This window comes from Trichosurus vulpecula, chromosome 9 (assembly GCF_011100635.1).
Source record: "Trichosurus vulpecula isolate mTriVul1 chromosome 9, mTriVul1.pri, whole genome shotgun sequence".
Classification (NCBI taxonomy): Eukaryota; Metazoa; Chordata; class Mammalia; order Diprotodontia; family Phalangeridae; genus Trichosurus; species Trichosurus vulpecula.
Genome location: NC_050581.1, coordinates 8,109,558 through 8,128,299, shown reverse-complemented (window position 1 = coordinate 8,128,299; position 18,742 = coordinate 8,109,558). Strand labels below are relative to the sequence as shown.

The 18,742-nt window shown below is 35.5% G+C and overlaps 1 protein-coding gene and 1 long non-coding RNA gene across 2 annotated transcripts in view; one reads left to right on the top strand and one right to left on the bottom strand.

Moving 5' to 3' along the window:
- The window catches only part of ELP1 (elongator acetyltransferase complex subunit 1), a 68,240-nt gene that overhangs the window by 34,652 nt on the left and 14,846 nt on the right, over positions 1 to 18,742 (bottom strand). Inside the window, exons 7-16 of the mRNA XM_036738143.1 lie at positions 16,550 to 16,649; positions 15,302 to 15,392; positions 12,944 to 13,067; positions 10,794 to 10,887; positions 7,985 to 8,215; positions 5,737 to 5,907; positions 4,677 to 4,776; positions 2,104 to 2,286; positions 562 to 668; positions 57 to 160 (exon numbers count right to left, since the gene is read on the bottom strand). Of these exons, the coding sequence (XP_036594038.1) occupies positions 57 to 160; positions 562 to 668; positions 2,104 to 2,286; positions 4,677 to 4,776; positions 5,737 to 5,907; positions 7,985 to 8,215; positions 10,794 to 10,887; positions 12,944 to 13,067; positions 15,302 to 15,392; positions 16,550 to 16,649 (1,305 nt within the window). The remainder of the gene's footprint in view (positions 1 to 56; positions 161 to 561; positions 669 to 2,103; positions 2,287 to 4,676; positions 4,777 to 5,736; positions 5,908 to 7,984; positions 8,216 to 10,793; positions 10,888 to 12,943; positions 13,068 to 15,301; positions 15,393 to 16,549; positions 16,650 to 18,742) is intronic.
- On the top strand, positions 8,047 to 17,483 carry LOC118830996. The gene is made up of 2 exons (XR_005009120.1): positions 8,047 to 8,124; positions 17,326 to 17,483. It is a non-coding gene; the product is annotated as an uncharacterized LOC118830996 (long non-coding RNA).

Below are 18,742 nucleotides of genomic sequence, written 5' to 3'. Positions count from 1 at the left end.
TTTCGTTTCTAGCGCAGCATTCTCTCTTGGAGAAGTCCTCTCCCAGGATCACTTACTTCACCACCTATCACAGCCAGGGTAGTTTGTGTGCATGGATAGGGAAACTGGACAGCAAAACCACTCCGATCCTTCCATGTTTCAATAGCAGGAATTGGAGATTCTACAAATATATACAAAAGCATTTCTTTTTGAATCTTGTTACTTTTAAAGAAACAATAGCACAAGTTTTAAGAACTTAACATTAGGTGATGTGGAACAATACTGACATAGTATACCAAGTCATTTGTACCCTCCAAAATACACAAAAGGAAGAATGATACATTTAACAATATAAATAATATCTTAAAACTCAAACTCTGAGAAAGACCCAATGAAATAGATTACACTTTTCTAAAAGACTAAAAGATAGAAAAATTTTACAGTAAATAGATAGAAGTTCCAACCCATGGTTATAAATAATATAGCCTTAGATTCTTTATGGGCATACCCTGAGCTAAACTCTTCCATTTAAATTTATAAAGAAAATCCATAAAACTTACAATAAAGAATTTTGATACTTACCCCAAAGGTATTTGAGGATCTGTCCATCAGCTAACTGTAGTGCCACTGACTTGGTTTTGGGATTGTAACACAGACTGATCACAACTCCATCCACAGTCACTGATGAGCTAACAGAAATTAGAGAGGAACAAATGATTATCTGACAGATTTCCTGGGTTTAGCAAGGAAAGGAATATAAGAGGCAGTTTCCACATGGCATGACTTCTATTTCCATATAGAGGCAAGTATGGTACAGTGGAGTAAAGCCTAGGCCTAGAGTAAGAGAACCTAGATTGGAGTCCAACCAACATCACTTACAAGTCCTATGGCCTTGGGGGCGTAACAGCATCTCTGCATCTTGATTTCCTCACCAGTAAAATACCAATGCTTGCAATACCTCCCTAACAGTTGTGACGGAAGCACTTTGTAAAATGTAAAGTGCTATGTAAATTTAATGTATTTTGTTACTGTTATCATATGCCTTGCTTTCTATGTGTCTACATGAGATAATTTCAAATTTTAAAAAAATGGCATGTTTTTGACAGCTCTACCTAAAAATATTTAATTCCAACTGATGCGATACTGCACGCTGAATGAGAACTATGCTTTTATAGTAGTACACTACTTTCTTAAAGCCTTATTTGTTCAATGTAGAAAATCTGTGATAAGAGAATCTAAGATCTCTTGAATTTATCTACCTTCCTTCCATTCCTTGCACAACATTTCATTGTTACTCATCTGGCCTACTGCTACTTTACCAGTCTTTTGATCCTAGACCTCTTACCATTCCAATCCATCTTATATACGGCAATGCCAGATTGACCACTGCAGAGTTCTGATCAAATCACTCTCCAGCTCAAAAACTTTCAATGGTGAAACTTTATTCTCTACAGATTAAAATTTTAAGCTCATTAGCCCAGCATTCAAAGTCTTCAACGGTCGTCTCCAACCACCTTTCCCATCTTAGATCACACTATCCCAAGTCATACAGATTACAGGGTAATAAACCTAGCTTATCTGGCATTCTCTGAACTCATCCTGTCCTTTTCTGCCTCAAACCCTATGCTCATCCATCCCTCTGACTGGAGGAGAGCATCAATTATTTCCTTACTCCCATTCCTAACTCTTGCTTGTTTAAATCCTACTCATCCTCAAACTAGTGTTTTCTTGTCTTCTCCCTATTTCCTTGCTCAGAACTCCTTGCTACTGATTTCATGGTAAAGTATAAAAACCTCATTTCTCAGACCACCAAATAACACTTGCCTAAAACAAGCTGTCAGTTCTCAGACTGTTATGCTCTGGGTTTCTAACTGCTCTAAGTTATGATAGAAAACCAAGTTCTCCCTTCTTCTGAAATCTCATAACTTTCTTTTTTATTCCTCTCTTATTTATCAGACTCTGCTTTATATATTTGTTCCAGTCTTATTTCTACTTTAAGATTTTCAAGCACATATCACTGAATTTTGTATTACCAAGTGACGGTCAATTCAGTAACTATTTGTTCAAACACCACAATTCCATTTTGTTATTAATGAATCAAAAACATCCAAAAGTTTCTAATACCTGATATTCAGACATCCACTTTTGTCCTCTGTTTTGAAAGAGGCCACAGTCAAATGGTGAACAGCAGAGCATGGGCCAGGCTGACCATGACTGATAGCCAAGAAAGTATCTTCTTGGATCCAAGTGAGAAGGCACAAGTTCAAGGGATTTACTTCCTGATCTTCTCTATTCTCAAACTGAATTCTGTTTGAAATATTCGAGAAATCCAAGACATGAGTAAAGTTTTAAAGGCAAACTGGATTTTTTTTGTGTGTGTAGTCTATAAACTACTTTTGCAATTTGAATTGCTCCACATTATTTAAAGTAATCTTTAAAATTAAAAACTATTATTTTGTCATCAAACACTCTTATGCTCTGAGTAGCTAAAATGACTTGAATGTATTTTCATTTGTACATGAGTATATACTACATTCTTAGAATTCACAACACTTTAAAAAAATAAACAATAAAGTCACACTGTAAATCCATTGTTTAGGAGATAAAAAACTAAAATCTTGCTACCCTATTTCCTTGACCAGAACTCTCTGCTATTGATTTCATGATAAAGTATAAAAACGTCATTTCTCCGACCAGCAGAAAACACTAGCCTAAAACAAGCTGTCATTTCTCACTGTTATGCTCTGGGTTTCTAACAGCTCTAAGTTATGACAGCAAAATATGATAACTGGTTTTAAATCTTTAAATTTTAAATCTTTAAAATCTTTCCTTCTGCTGGGCTGTAGGCTAACTGAAAACAAAAGCAAATGAGATCTTCTCTACAATACATTTTACCATGTAATTTTGCCAATAAAAATCTCTGAAGGCAAGATGTGCAGTGGAATAGACAATGTATACAAATTATGATAATGTGTAACAGAATAAACTGTTCAGGTTTCTTGGCAACTATACTGCTCTTTCCAGTGGAAAGACTTCTGGACCTGGAGTCAGGAAGACTTGAGTTCAAATCTGACCTCAGTTACCAGATATATAACCTTGGACAAGTTGCTTAACTCAGTTTGCCTCAGTTTCCATTACTGTAAAAAATAATAATAGCACCTACTTCCCAAGGGCATTTTGAGGATAAAACGAGATGTTTGTAAAGATCTTTGGAAATCTTAAAGTGCTACACAAATTGTGGTTGTTGTTACTCTAATACAAAGGTAATCACGGACAAAAACTAATGATGACCAATCTCCCCCCCACCCCCAAAAAGGTAATTTGTAATTTGCAAATTAGTGTCTTTGATTTGGTTTGAACTTGTGGTTTCTTCTGTGCAAAGAAACCCTGATATGGAAACTCCATCTACAAGTTAAAATGGGCCTTCAGAGGTCAAACAACTTGCTGATGGTTATACAGCTAGCAAGTGTCAGAAGCAGGATTTAAACGCAGGCTTTTCTGGATCAAAGGCTGGGCCTTTATCCACTCTGCAGTTCTGGTATATGTAAAACCCAAACAGAAAGAGATCCCAACAGTATATTCACTTAGAAAACCACAATGAACATTATCTATGTTGTAATGTATTTTTATTTATTTTGTTAAACATTCCCTAATTATATTTTAATCTGGTGGGTAGCACTCAGGAGGGGCTTAGAGTTTGACAGTATACCACTCCGCAGTATATCCCTTATCTCTCAATGTAATGCATTATCCTTCATGTAGAAACAGGTGACTTTTAATTAATTTTTTAAAAATAATTATTTTAATTAACTAAAAACCTAATAGAGGCTGAGCTTCAATTACAGTTAAGTAATAAACTTTATATTTCAACAGTATTGTTGAATTTCATATTTAGCATGGATAAGTACAAGCACAATTTTAAAGTATAAGTTTGCCAGAAAAGCTATCTAGATGTTAAAAAGGCACTTATATGTTGAAGAGGAGCCTACTGAGTTAATTTCCTCTACACTGCAGTTAACTTTTTTGTGTCACAGACCCCTTCTCACAATAACGTTTTTAAATGCATGACACAAATACATAGGATTACAAAAGAAGCCAACTATACTGAAATATAGTTATCGAAATATATATTTTTGAAAACACAAGTTCTCAGACCCCAGGTTAACTGCTCTATGTGATACAATGAAGTAAATACTGTTGAGATTCGTCAGATTTTCATATTTCTATTACAATTTCTGTATTTCAGTTAAGTGAACCTTTAATTCGACTGGTCGAAGTGTTATTGAGTAGACTATACACAAATTATAAATATAATATTTTGCATTTTTATAGCATTTTAATATACATTATCCTATTTTGCATATTTGGAATAACTTGGAAACAGTTTCAAGGCAAATTGTAAGAAAGAGTAAGAGAAGGCAGATCAAATTTTTGAGAGCTCAAAGTATTTCATTTTCAGCACTCAAGTATTCAGTCTATACACCTTTATTCCCTTAAAGGGATCTGGGGAAAAGGAACCCACACCTGAAGGGGTAGCAGATAGTATCATCAAAAGGAGAAAAGTAGGGATAAGGGTAAATAGCCTGGACCAAGAAGTCTTTGAAAAAATTAACAAACATTTATTTTCCTCAAAGGTGACAGGTCAGATTCTACCCCTCTCCACACTGTAGCATCATATCACCAAAAAAATTGCCTACTTGTATATTTTTTCCAGGTGAGGTGTTGTAAAAGAAACTTTAAATCCATTTCCCCCCACAGCTCCTATTTTCACTGTGGGGTCTAAATCTGTAGTACCACCTAGAAAACAAATGTAATTATCATCACCAACATCACACACACACAAGAATACAACCACTCACTACGATTTTTCCTTCATTACCACCAAACTGCTTGATAAATGCATTACTACACAGTAAGGAAAGCCAGAGAGGACACTATCTTCCTTCCCCATAAACACATATTGATCCAGAACAGAATAACATCTTCTTATTTATTTTTGACTGATCATTCTTTAAAAGCAGATCAAAGTGGAGATCACAGCTTCCTTATTTTCACTGAAGAAACTGAAACACACAGAAGCTGATTTACCTAAGTTATCTGTGACTCTTCCACATTATTTCTCATTTCTGTAACAAATATTAAGGAAGTGGAGGGCTGAAGCAGGGAGAGGGGGAAAGCACAAGTCAAGGCTTTTATAAAATAACTATACAAATCACAAATAAAACCAAAATTTAATTCACTATATCAGAAGGCATCAAATTTTACTTACTGATAAGTAAGATGCTTCCCAACACTTAAACAAGTGACTTCACAAAGTATAACCCCTCCCCAATTTAAGCAAAATTGCTCAACAGTGACTATAACTCAGAGTACCAAGCATCATATAAAATTTATATTTTGATTTTAATAAAGAAGGAATCCCACAGCTATTGTATACCCCCCAGGTCCAATCATACCTGAGATACCCACTCTTCAAGCTCAAAATGCTCTTATTTTGAATTATATTGATTTATATGTTATATATTATATTATATATATATATATAAAATCACATACATATATATAATTTGAATTATTTATAAGCCAACAGAAACATAAAGTAACCCTCCAAAGGCAGTATTAAATTTTTTATATACTAAAATACAACACTAGAGTTCATTTTTTTGGATGAAGGCCAAAAGGTTTATAGCAGAATAAAACAAAGAAAAATAAAAGCCTATATATTTAAAATTCAAAAAAAAAAAAAACAACTCCTACCAGATCTATAGACAGAAATCTGGTTATGGGCATCAAGAACAGCAAGGTCACTGCTTTTTTTAGGATGAGCACAGAACATGACTTGGTTCACAGGATGTGGAAGATGCAACTCATAGGTACAGAGAGGTGGAGGCACCACAGAATGTTGAAAAGCTGTCACCAATACCTTGTCTTCAATTGAAAAACAAATTAGTACATAAAAGGTTAGCTACAATGATGTTTTCATTAAAAAGTAGGCATTTATAGAATACTGCATAACTAAATAGAGATGACAGTAGCATATTTCTATTAATTTTCCTTTAAAAGCTATCTTTTTCTGTCTCTGCAACAAATATAAAATGAAAGAAAATCATAATAACAAGCTTATAGGTTATGGAGGAATGTCCATGAGCTTTACCAGATAAGGAGACATAAAGGGTACCCAAATATAGGCCATTTATATTGGGATAGCCAAGAACTGCTGAGGTGGTCAGTGATATCTTAAAGACTGTGCAGAACAGGACAGCCACATCAGGAACAGAAATAGGGAAATGGCCCAATTTTCAAAAAACGGAGGAAAGTTTGTTGCCTGTAAACTATAAACCATTAAGCCTATCTTCAATTAGTGGCAAAACTCTAAATCAATGATATCGAACTCAAATAGAAAGTAGGGAGGGGTGCTAACATGGGAAGCACACTGACTTCATCTTTCTAAATTTACTTTCTGTTATATTTTTAGTTCCACACTGTTTCCCACTCTCCCCACAATATGTGACACAGATACCTTCTAACCTCCCCATCTGTAAAAAGTACTATGCATATACTTCCATTTATCAGCTCTTTCTCTGGAGGAGGATAGCATCTTCCTTCACAGATCCTTTGTAGTTGACCTGAGTACTTACAATACTCAAATTAGCTTAGTCATTAACAGCTATTCTCAAACAGTATTGCTGCTACTGTATACAACGTTCTCTGGGTTTTGCTCATTCACTCTTCATTATTTCATCCAAGTCTTTCCATGTTTTTTTTTTTCCTAAAATCAACCAACTCATCATTTCTACAACACAGTAGTATTGCATCACAATCATACACCACAATTTGTTCAGCCACTTCCCCAACTGATGGGCATCCCCTCAATTTCTAGCTCTTCGCCACCACAAAGAGAGCTGCTATAAAGAGTTTAGAACACAGAGGTTCTTTTCCTTTTTCCCTGATCAGGTTGGGAAACAGACCCTAATAGTGATATTTCTGGGTCAAAGGGCATACACTTTTATAACCCTTTGGGTATAATTTCAGATTGTTCTCCAAAATGGTTAGATCAGTTCACAGTTCCACCAACAGTACATTAGAGTCCCAATTTTCCTATATCCCCTCCAACATTTGTCATTTTCCCCTTCTATCATTTTAGCCAATCAGACAAGTATGAGATATCTCAAAGTTCTTTTAATCTGCATTTCTCTAATCAATAATGATTGAGAGCATTTTTTCATAAGACTACATATCACTTTGATTTCTTCATCAAAAAACCGCCTATTCATATCCTTTGGCCATTTATCAATTGGGAAATGATTCATATTCTTATAAATTTGAGAAATTTCTTTATATATTTGAGATATGAGACCTTTATCTGAGAAACTGTCTATAAAATTTTTCCCCTCAATTTTCCGCTTTCCTTCTAATCTTGGCTATACTGTTTTTATTTATACAAACCCTTTTTAATTTAATGTAACCAAAATTAGCCATTTTATGTCTCACAATACTCTCCATCTCTTGTTTATTCATAAATTCTTCTCCTACCCTTAAGTCTAACAGGAAATATGTTCCATATTCCTCTAATTTACTTATGATATCTCCCTTTGTATCTAGGTCACGTATCCATTCTGACTTTATCTTCGTAAATGGTGTAAAATATTGGTCTATACCTAGCTTCTGCCAAAAACTGGCATGCTGAGCTTTTTGAAATCACTTATTAACATTTTATACGTTCTATTTTATTAAATATTTCCCAATTACTGGTTCTGACAACCCAGTGTGTTTGAGACTTCTACTTTAGAAAATATTAGTAAAGAGATGGCCCTTGATAAAGGAAACATATAAGAAAACAGTGATCACAAAGATCCAGAGTAGCTTCTTTGAGCCCAAGTCATGACAGACTTTGCAAAAAGCTTTTCCCAGACCTCCTTTGCACTAGTGCCTTCCCTTTGAGATTATCTCCAATTTACCCTTGTATATAGTTGTTTGCATATTGGCTCTTCCTGATTGGACTTACTTCCATCAATGACAGCCACACTTGCTAGGTCACATGCATTCTCTCCTGCACTCCGGTCAGTACTCCAATGCCAGTCATAGCAGAGGTAATGCCATCCTTGACAGAGGACGTGTAATCTGTATGGAGTCACTGGGTCCCAGGTCAGAGATACAATCTTGCTCTTTTTGCAATTACTGAAGTGTAGATTTTGTTTAAGGTACCAGTGATAGTTACCAACTGTCCACAGCTGAACTATGGGAGAAAATAACAGGTCTGTTATAAGCTATACAGACTTAACTAGAAAGACCTAAATTTCCTATTATTTGCGAGAGTGCAAAAGTAGAGATAGTGCTTTAGCCACTTGACCTAAAAAAGTAAGGAACTGACGAGGGTAGAATACAGTCAGAAGTAGTCACAATGCTAACAGTTTTACTTAATTTTTTTTTTTGTTAAAAGGGAGGGATCAGTTGGAGGGAAAGGGAAACACGAGATGATCACTTCTTTAAAAGACTGCTTCCTATGGAAGGAAAATGTCAGGTACCAATACGGGGAATCAGAGATGCTTATTTTTATCTTGGATTTGAATTTCATGGGATAGTGGTTAGTCACTGTTTTCATCAGTTAATGTCTTTCAAAACCGATTGTTCCTACATAATTGCTGTTACACTGTTCTCCTAGTTCTGCTCATTTTACTTTGCTTCAGTTTAAACAAGCTTTCCCAGGTTTTTCTGAAACCATTCTCTTCATCATTTTCTACAATACAGTAATATTTCATCTCATTCATATACGGTAATTTCTTCAGCCATTCCCCAATTGATGGGCATCTCCTCAGTTTCCAATTCTCTGCCACCACTATTTTTATATTTATGGGTATTCTTCCTTTCTGTGATCTCTTTTGGGTACATTTTAGTAGCAGTATCACTGAGTCAAAAGGCATGCACAGTATAACAGCTTTTGGGGCATAGTTCCAGATTGCTTTGTAGAATGACTGCACAAGTTCACAGCTCCACCACCAACGTATTAGTGTGTCTATTTTCTTTCTTTTCGCTGAAAGCAGCATTTCATAGATGAACATAGGAGAAATAAAATATATATAGTTTCCCAAAAATTAGGACAAGACAATTTTTAAATGTTAGTTTCAGTTTAGCAACTTCTCTCTAGTAAGAGTTTCAACAAAATTACAAAAGGCAAATAAAAACAAATTTAACATGTCACCCTTACAATTTGTATTCTGAGATTCCACTTAGATTGTTAGAGATTATGCTAATAAAAGAGTTAAATATTGCTTATGCAAAATTTAACACTCTACATGAATGGTTTTGTTTTTTTTTTTTTTTGAAAAATACTGTTTAGAAATTCCTATGGTTGCTGTAGCTCTCCACTTAGCAACTGAGGCCAGTTTTCTCTGGACAGCAGTTTCTATTTTGATGGGAGCTCACCCAGACAGCTAGACTCATAATCTGCCTCAGGAAGCACTAACCCTCTAGAAGTCACATTCTCTTTAGGGCAAGAAAAACTTGCCTGAAATGGTTATTCTTTTGGCCTTGTTTGTTATAAACAGTGAAGTTTTCCACCCCACCCCCCAATTTGAATAGTAAACAATATTAATAAAATATAAATCAGTTAAACTTTTTATAGTGAGATGTAATAAATTGTTGGTTTCACTAGACTGTTTACTATAAGCATATCAAATTTTTTTCATATAGAGAATTCTTGTAACTTTCACCTTTAAGAACTGTATTTCCAATTAAAACCACAAAGGCAAGTTTTAATTAATAAATCAATGCTTGATTTGTAAGAAAGTAGTGTGCTTATTTTCCCATATCCCCTTTAGCATTTGTCATTTTCCTTTTTTTGTTACAATAAACAATCAACTGGGTATGAGGTGGTACTATGAGTTTTTTAATATGTATTTCTCTAGTTATTAGTAACTTAAGGGCAGGCTATTGATAGCTTAGTGACAGCTTTAAGGTCTTCTCCTGAAAATTGTCCATTCATATCCTTCGACCATTTATCAACTGCCCTTGTTCTTGCATATTTGACTAAGTTCCCTATATAGACAGCTCCTGCTTTATGTAAATTCACATCATGCAAATTCAACTTTATGTAAAGAATTCTGAAAGAAATGCACAATTCAAAAAAATCCTATGTTAACTTTATCGCATAATCCATGCTTTCTAACTCCCCTCCTGCCCCTCAGCTTGGCACTCCACAACCTCCTACTGCCTCACCAAAAAAAAAAAAAACAAAAAAACAAAACCACCCCCCAAAAAACCTCCAAGTGAAATCACAAGAACGTAAGGGCAGAGAGCCCACCCCAGCTGCTGGATTGGGGGCAAGCTTAAGACATCTGTGCTGAAAGAGGAGACCTTTGCCCCGCCAGGCCCAGCTGTCATGTGTCTGTCTTCTGTTCATCAGTGCTCAAGTATCGCCTGTCCTCTCCTATCTGTGTCTATGTTTGGCCCCCATGTGTCTGCCTCCCAAGTGTTCTTTGGGTCATTGAATCGTGTCCTGGCCCCCTCCCACCACTGGCTCAGCCCTTTTCTTGCCTTCCTACATCCCTCCCTTCCCCATGCCCATGGGCAAATTCGTCTTACATAAAAATTGCTTTACAGAGAAGTCTGCAGAACAGACCACTTATGTAAAGCAAGAACTGTCTGTATACATGTACATGCATAATTATTAAAAATAAACAAAATAAGTAAATGGTAGAAGAGACTAAGGGCACTGTGAAGTCCTGGAATAAAAAGAGATCTCCTGTCCTTCCTACTACCCGAATATTTTTATCCATACTCGGGATAAGTAAAGCTGCGGCTCTATACTTTCTTACCATAAGATGCTGGACCTGCATTCTCTTCAAAGTTAAGGTCTTCAAGCCAAAGTGCAAGGACTGTAGAATCTGAATTCCACAGTAGCTCATTTACCTGGTAAGAAAGATTCTGCTGTTATTGTACTATAATTGTTATTGATTTTTCACTCAAGTTTCCAAAAAACAAAGTCTCACTGACGCTGGAAATGCTTCTGCTCCTTTGTATAAATCAAGTGCTCCAAGAACCTCTTCGGCTACTTAACCGACAAGATCTCAAATAATACCTTAGTGGTGACTAAGTTACTTCCAAAGGTGGTGTCTGATATTCAACTGCTGATTAGCTTTGGTAATGAGGTGATTGTCTTATAAAATTAACAATAAAACACAACAAAATTCTCTTTCTACCCAGACTCCATTTTCCAATACAGTTCATTCTTTTCCAATACAGTTTTGTTTCAGGGAAACTTGTGAGGGTGGTATGAAAGGGAGTACATATCACATTTTAACAATCCATCTCTCTCTGCCTGAGTAACAAAACCATTAACACCCAAAAGGAGAAAAAAAAAATCAATTCAAAGAAATATATTCAATTTGACATTTATTCAATGACTATGTTCAATAAGAATCATGTTTTTAACAGTAGGCACCTATGGCGGAGATGTAGATAAGGTTTTCTTTTTAAAAAAAGTTATAAACTTGGTAAACATCGATGAACATTCCCATATACAAAAAGGAAAATAAGATTACATATTAATAGATGTTTTTTCAAAACTGTGTTTGAACTGCTAGACACGGTAAACAGTTATGTTGAGTTCAGAGAAAAGAATGCCTGTATGTATCTGTATCTATCTTTTTTAAGTGTAAAACTCAGAGCTTCAGATTAAGCGGCTGCATCCCAGATGCGTCCCCTGTACTTCCCAAGCTAAACTCTTCAAGTTTGCTTGAACCAAATAGTTTTGAACAAGTCCAACCTCAGGAATAATTCTCAAGAGAAGTCAACTAACCTACTAAACACCTGCTTATTCATAAAGTCTGTATTTTAACCAGTTAGCAATCATTCATTAAGCATGCACTATGTGGCAGGTAGGACAGGCAGGTGGCACAGTGGGTAGAGCCCAGGACCTGGAATCAGGAAGACCACAGTTCAAATCTGACCTCAGACACTTAATAGCTGTGTGATCTTGGGCAAGTGACTTAATGCCTGCTTGCATAAGACTGGAGAAGAAAACGGCAAACTACTCCAGTATCTTTGCCAAGAAAAACCCTTGGACAGTTGGTCCACAGGGTCACAAAGAGTTAAACATGACAGAACCACCACAAACATGTGTCAGACACTGAAGTGCAAGGAATAAAACAATCCCTACTGCAAGGGGCTTAGATTCCAATGGAGGAGACAACAATTACTTATAGAAAGTAAGCAAATACAAATATATACAAAGTAGTCTGGGAAGAAGGGGGGCCCTAGCCGTTAGAGGGATCAGGAAAGAGTTTATGTAGAAGATACTACTTCAGCTTGGCCATAGGGAGAGAGAGATTTTAAGGAGGAAGCAGTTACTGGTACTACGTAGGCCTTAACTAAATCCTTACTGACTTGGCTCAGTCCAGGTATAGCAAATAGTCAGGACGAAGGCAACTAAGTCCTGAGATGAAGAAGTGTAGGTAATCACCAAAGGAACAACTATACTTGTTATGCACACTATTCTATCAGCTATAAGCATTATTCTTTCTATGAGAAACAGTTCATAATGTTCAAGGAAAAGGATTCTGAAAATTGAACAAATATTTAATAGACTTCCAAATGAATTCCAAAAGCAACTCTATCTACAAAGCCATGATATCAAAAATCAAACTTATCCCTCTCAATACAGCAGGTGACATATCTTGTTTTTTAAATTTACTATGCAAGAAACAGTTCTCTTTTTTTTAAAAGGAAAGAATCATGCAGTGTATTACATAAAGAAGGTGCTTAACAAATGGTTGCTGAATGAAATGCCAGCTATAACTGACTTATCTTCCTTATTAAGAATTCATGTTTTTATTAATAATTAATGTCAGTTAATAAGACTTCTCCCTTTATACCAAAGACAATCATAAAGCTTTCCTATAGCTATAGAAAGTTTACTCAACATGGTAAGCTTAAAATTGATTCATCATGTACCTACTTTACTTACCTTTACCTGACCTTTCTGGAAAGGAAGTATAAAATCTCCATGAAGAAGTCCATTTTTTTCAAAAAACACAACATCATGCTGGTTAGGTTTATTCTGTGTAGATGCAATCAAACTACCAGAAGGCCTTAAAGCAAACCAAAAGAGTATTACAGTAAGGCCAAGAGCTTTTTTTAATAGCAAAGAAAACGGGCACCCACTTACTGGGGAACTTCTGAACAAACTGTAGTATATGAATATAATGAAATGTTATTTCACTGTAAGAAATTCCAAAGGTAAAGAATTCAGATCAAGAGCAAAATAACCAGAACTAGAATAATGATTTACACAGTAAGAACAAAAAGGGAAAACAACATTGAGCGGCATCATAACTCTATCAATGCAGCACACCATCAGAACTCCAGAGCATGGCTTGTAAAGCATGCCTTTCTCTTCTCAGCAGAGGGACAGTGAACGGCAACTACGAAACGAGGCATCCTTTATCAGACAGAGTCCATTAATTTTTTTCTTTCATGTACCTTGTTAAAAGAGAGGGTACTATTTCAGATATCAGTGGGGTGAAAGGAAGTGATATTAATGCTTAAAGGCTTAAAATTTCTATAAAATCTCTATATTAAATGACTTCATTTTTTTTAGTCATGGGTCCAAAATATTCCCTGTCTCTTTCACAACCATTAAATCATACACTCACTAGATTTCCAAATTAAGTGGAAGTTACATTCATCCCTTAGGACTTCTTACAAGTCCTTAAAATAATCGGCTCAGAATTTTCCTTGTTTCAGTTGCTCCTTCCTATGAGAATTTCCATATACATTAATAGAAAAAGAGGATTGTATACAAAGTCATGAATCTCTTATTATAAACTGCTTGCTTTTCCTTTCAATATAATAAATTCAAATAACTGAAGGCTGTATGGATGTTTTAGCTTATCTGAAGAATTCAAAACTGTTTTACGGAATGGTTGGTCCAATTCAAAGCTACTTGTTCTGTGCTCATAACAGTATATACAGCAGTATATCAATGGGCTCGTTATCCCCCATCTCCCCTGACTATCCCCATCCTTTGTCATCATTGGTTGTGAAGTAAAACCTCAGGCTTGTCTTCTTTTGCATTTCTCTTATTATTAGTAATGTGGAACATCCTTTCCTATGGCCGTTAATAGTCTGCAAATCTTCCTTTGAAAACCATTGATATCTCTTGACCACTTCTATGTTTGGATCTTACATATTCCTGTTACCTCCTACAAATTTTGGATATCTAACCCTTATCAGAGATAAATGATATAAAGATTTACTTCTCAATGGATCACTTCCTTTCTTATGATAGTTGTATTAATTTTATTCATGTCAAAGCTTTTCAATTTTATGTAATCAAAACAAAATCATTGATTTTCAATCCACTTTGCTATTTAATGAAATATTCTCTCTCATTTCTTATGAAAGGATTATATGGCATAAAACAAAACAGAATCTCACAATTCTATATTCTGTTCTAAGAGTATGACCAAAACTACATAGTTTAAAATAAATCTTTTACAGATAATGGTTCAATACTCTACTGAAGTCTGTTTCACAGAATAAGGTTAAAGAGTAGTGTCAAACACGAACAGAAATGGAGGCCATTAACTATACATAACGATATGCGTGGGCCACATCAGAAAAACATGTAACATTATCTTTGTTCTACTGTATTTTTATTTATTTTGTTAAATGTTTCTCAATTACATTTCAATCTGTTCTGGACCACACTGCGGCCCTCGGGCCACTTGTTTGACACCTCTGAGGTAAAGTGGCTAGAACTAAAATATGTTGCTTCTTCTATTGTCATCTAAGAAGCAAGGCAGCAGAAACAAATTTTGGATAGCTGGAAGTCCAAATGTTACCATATTATGGGTATAATAAGTTAACACCTACACAGCTTTTTAAGGTTTGCAAAGTTCTTCACATAAAATACAAAAGCTTAACACTGCACTGAGACCTCTGGAACAACATCAAGTGATGGTACTTCTAAGGAGCTATTTCATGACCAGGAACTAGACTGTTTAGAGAACTTACATAAAAGAGATTAAAGTATACAAAGAGATGAAATAGCAAACATAAATATCTTTTCCAAGACTCATTTCTGATGGAGAACTGAAAATCAAAAGCACGTCTCTGACCTTTACCCAAATGAAATCTACAAACAGCAGTGAGGTCAGACCTTATCAAAGACAAACTACAAAGAATACATAAAAATCTAGCAGCACTGTAATTCTACATGGCAATTCTACAGAGTTTTAATAGAGCCCAGAAAAAGAAATGTCAAGGTTCTGAAGTAACCATGAGCTAGCCAGCAAACAAAGCAATACATTTCTCCACTTACTTCCATGCCAGTGCTGGTCCTAGTCCTGCAACAGGCTCGCTGGTTGACTGTAAAACAAGCTCTCTGTTCCATACTCTGATTTTGCGAGCCCCTATAGAGTAAAAAGAGTGAATCGACATTTAAAGAAGAAGAAATGGGGGCAGGGGAGAACCAAGGAAATGAAGGGAAGTTACAAATTATTGTCAATTCAGAAACTTTTTGAGGAATTCCTTCATAAATGAAAAGTCTATATATAGGTTTACACACAAATAGATTCATGATTTTCTGCTAGCTTTTTAAGCCTGTTAGAATTTAGTCTATCCCATGTTGGATCACTTCTGTTTCTCAATGGGACTGGTTCAAATTTTGTATTCAAAAGAAAAACTGAGCTAAAAAAAGAGCAAAATCTGTCCAAGGATCGTATCTCTCGAAAAGGATGATGCCATGAACATTATGTCTTTAGGACAAACACTAGGAAGAGAGAGGAAACAAGCTTCTACTATTTAGTTATTGAGAAAGTAAAATCTACTTATTGGTAACTTAAGGGAAGTAAGTCAGGGAATTAGGGAGAAAAGTACCTACTCTTCTGAGTCACCATATTTTATGAGGGTGCCTGCCAAAATAATAAACAGGCAGCTTTGAAACCATGTAAGATATATCTGAAGGAAAATTCTTGAGAGCAAGAATGTTGTTATTCATCTGTGCATCCTTCACAGTGCCAAGTAGTGTTTTAGATATAGTAGCTGCTCAATAAATAAATGTTAAATGAATCAATCATCATTTAACCTGGTATAGAGAAGCCTTGAGGGAGAAGTGATAGCCCTTCAAATATATGAAGGAAGATTATACGGCACAGCGATCAGACATTGTTATTTCCACAGGGAAGAACTAGGTCCAATGGGTGGAACATAGAGGAAAGGTTTTGGCTTCATTCTTTAGGAAGCATTCTCTAATAATCAGAGTTGCCTAAAAATAGAACAGGCTGCCTTGAAAAGTAGTAAGCTCCTAACACTGGAAATAGTCAAAGAAAATTTAGATGACCAAAATGAAAGGTGCTATAGAAGTGTTCCTTCATTAAGACTTTGGATCAAATGACTTCTTGATTCTCCTTTCATAAATTAGATTCTGTAATTCTTTAGCATTTATATATTTTTGAAGTTTACAATGAGAAAAAAATTATCCCAAAATGACATGAGATACAATTTCTTTAACTTACTAATAAAATTAAATTTTAAAAAGAATATTTATGGAAGCAGTTCATCTCCATACCTGTCTCTGGGCAAACAGCACTCACAGCAAAAAACTGTCCATCCCCTCTCCAGGTAACTTGGGGTCTATGATCATCCCAGGGCAAAGCAGGCTGCTCCTTCTGAGTGAAGAAGAGAAAAAGAAACAAAATACATCATCTAAACGCCTGAAACAATGCATGTCCCCTGCCCTAAAATGGTTTCTGGTTATTAAAAATAAAATATTTTGTACGTAGAATAATGTAGAATAGACATTTTGTATGTAGAATAAACCCTGACTGCCTAGAGGCCAACTATTAAAAATCCTACTTGATCCTTCAGGCTTCCTTATCTAGTATATACTTAGAAGTTGTGGGTCTTCTTTGGCAATGAAGCAGCAGACCCTGATCATCTAATAAGAATGGAACAACACAGAGAAGACTCTTAGAATTGCAGATGATATTCCATGAATTATAATATTTAATAACTCTTACTGAGGCATCATTTTAAAGCACTTTATGCAAAGCATTTTACACATATCATCTCATTTATTTCTCAAATAATCCTGTGAGACAGGTGCTATTATTATTCTCGTTTTACCAATGAAGAAATAGGCTAAGAGAGGGTGAGTGACTTGTCCGGGGTCACACAATTAGCATATGAGGTGGGGTACAAACTCAAGTCTCCCTGACTCCACGCACATTTCAGCCACTAGAACAAACTGCCTCCCACAGCAGTTCAGTTCATTGACTCAGTAGTATAGGAGTGCTATGTGGTAACTGGTGGTAGCTATCAACAGCCTTTTTTTTTTTTAAATAGGAAAGACAAGCAGCATAGGAGAAGAAATAAGGAATAAAGGAAGATGGCTGCCATCAGGAGCAATGAAAGCAGAGATTATAAGGAATGATGAGCAACTCTAACACCGGAACAAAGAGCATGAAATGAATAGATATGAAATAAAATTTTATGTCTTCTGGCTTTGTGCACAACCATCTGTATCTCAATACAGCAACCCCTGATGGCATGGGACACTTCTATTCTGAATGTGTATTTGGGAGGTGGGAGGGACTAAAAAGGCACCTGTGCTACACTCCTAAGAAACCCTAAAGGCATCACTTTCCTTGAAGAAGACATATCGATGAGTACCGTTTAACAATAGGCGGAATGAGGACAGGAGGACAGGATACACTAAGTCAAAATACAGTGGAATACTTTAGTCTATAATCATCGTATAAAAAAGCAAACAGTAAAAAGGATCTGGTTACATCACAGGAACAATACTATAAGATTCAATTTGTGTTAAGTCAAAGACTAAACAGAGAAATGGAAAAAGGTTGCATTAACCTTAAAATATAAAATGGACACCTGTACATGATTTGAAAAAGGGAAGCACAAGAAAAAGCTGATGATAGCTAAAATACTGTGAATCTCCATGGCTTAGCATGCATGGTTTGTTAAAATTTTCTTTGCGGATTCTGACACACCTAAATATAGAGTAGTGCCATACAACACACTTAACTAAATTACAGAACTTAGACCAACTTGTACATGAGTGGTTTTCAAAGAAAAAAAAAACCGACGGTACTCCTACTTCTAGTCCAATGTTTATTGAAAAACAAAAATATTTTATGAACAGTCAGATAAGCTGTGTCTATTCTCTGAAGGGTGACACTGGTACTTCGAACTAAGACATGGCATAAGAAGGCCAGATATAGCTGATGAAAAAAATTCAACAAATTATGTGGCCAAAGACTTGTATAGTTTTTTCCAGATAACTCATTTGAGTATAGTCAATTTTGCAATCATGGTAAAAATTGTCAACTTTTACCCAGTAAAGTATTAGTAAATTATGTGTGCCTCACATTTAAACATGCTTTTTGCCTGGGCTGATACACAAGCTATAAAAAAAAAAAACTTCACTGAAAATTGAAAAATTCATTATCACAGAGTAAAGGCATTATACATTTGCCTCTTGCATACAAATCAACTAATGCGCAGATAGTCAAACTGTTTTTAACTGCTTTGCATACTTTCGGCAAAAGATCGTTTTAGGACCATGGGCTTACTTGAAGCAAGGAGAACAACTTATTGCTAGAGACACTTAAAAATTTCAGTCTAAGGAAGTACATTATTTCCTTTTTTCCATAATAGTATTTTTTTCCAGTTACAAGTAAAGAAAGTTTTGAACATTCATTTTTCTAAAATTTTGAGTTCCAAATTTTTCTCCCTCCCTCCC